Raw genomic sequence first — 1386 nt, 5'->3', positions numbered from 1 at the left:
GCCATCGCCAGAGCCCAGGTCCACCATCTTTCCCGGCCGACCTCGCAGCAGCGACAACACGTGGTCCACCTGCCGCTCACTCGCACCGACATAGGGCACCTGGGCAAGGAGGCAGGCGAGGCTGGGTCCCCAAGCCTGAGTCACACGGCGGGGCGGGGAGGGAGGGCGCGGAGCCGGCCTCCGAGCCTCCTGTCTGGGCGCAGGCGCCCTGCCCCACCTGCAGCCGGCCCCCACGCCCTGCTGGCCCCGAGGGGCAGCCCCCGGGCCCCGCACCTGTAGCCGCAGCGGCACACGGCGGAAGCCGGGCTGCAGTAGCAGCGCCCACACGGCGTAGGCGGCCAGGCCTGAGCCCACCGCCGCCTGCAGCAGCTCCAGCGCGCCCAGCCGCCGCTCGCGCAGCTCCGTCAGCGCCTCGCCCGGTTCGTCCTGCTCCATGGCTGCGGGCTGCGCGGCTCAGGGTCGTCCCGCCCCAACGTCCCTCCCGGGCTCGGGTCCGAGACCCTCACGCGCCGGCCGGGAGCTGGACGGCACCCTAGCCCCCACCCTGTGCCCACCCGGCTCCTAACGGAGACGCCGGAAGTGGCGGGGCGGAGGCCTCGGCTGGGCGCCGGAAGCGGCCCTCCCCTGGCGTTCCACCCGGGCCCGGGGCCCTTCCCGCGCGTTCCGGGCCGCGGAACTTGGCCCCGCCGGGTCCCGCTCGAAGCCTGCGCTCGCCAGCCCTCTCGGACCAGTCCGCGCCCCCCCCTGGCACGGGGACCCGTGGACCACACGTCCCCGCGCGGGGAGACGCAACAGAACCGCCGACCTCAGAGAGGGCTAGACGCTCCAGGGAAACGGGGTGCTGCGGCTCAAGGGAAGGGGAGCCCTCCCGGGGGTTCCCGCGGGCCCTGCGCGAGCGGCCCGATTGGCGTGCCTGGAGCCCGGGGGTAAGGAGGCTTCTTTTCGGGGGTGGGGAGGCCGTCCCAGGGAGGCGCGTGTCCGCCCACAGGACACCCCGAAGGCCAGCCCAGCCAGGGGCAGGTGCAGGGAGGACACCTTCCGGCTCCCTCCCACAGCTGAAGGCAGTCAGTCCGAGTGCGCAGGGACTGGAGGCTGCACCGGGACCTGAGGAAGTTGGGCGCTCCGCTGAGAGGCAGGGTTGACCGGGAGATTGAGTGGACACTCCCTGAGTGTGGTAGGAGGGGAGCTGGCTCAGCCACGGGAGTGCGAGAAAGAGCCCCAAGAGGGGGAGACCACCTTCCTTCTCCAAAAAATGTCCGAACATATGAGATTCGAGAGGTGACTTGGCAAAGCCTGGCGGTGGGAGAAGCCAGCTGGGGAGACAGAGCCCTGAGCCAGGACCTCCTCCTCATCCAACCTGAGGCCAGGTGTCTCATGGATGGTAGA

At 71.9% G+C, this 1386-nt stretch overlaps 1 protein-coding gene across 1 annotated transcript; it reads right to left on the bottom strand.

Moving 5' to 3' along the window:
- Nucleotides 1–3: 3 nt before the first annotated feature.
- LOC123323797 (adenine nucleotide translocase lysine N-methyltransferase-like) lies at nt 4–595 on the bottom strand (the record flags this gene model as incomplete). The annotated part of the gene is made up of 2 exons (XM_044912288.1): nt 274–595; nt 4–99 (listed from the first exon to the last, which is right to left on the bottom strand). Coding segments are annotated over exons 1-2 (258 nt in total), but the record flags the coding sequence as incomplete, so codon positions are not given.
- Between the last annotated feature and the right edge of the window lie 791 nt (nt 596–1386).

This window comes from Neomonachus schauinslandi, unplaced genomic scaffold (assembly GCF_002201575.2).
Source record: "Neomonachus schauinslandi unplaced genomic scaffold, ASM220157v2 HiC_scaffold_955, whole genome shotgun sequence".
NCBI classification, from domain to species: Eukaryota; Metazoa; Chordata; class Mammalia; order Carnivora; family Phocidae; genus Neomonachus; species Neomonachus schauinslandi.
This window is presented reverse-complemented; position numbering and strand designations above follow the sequence as displayed.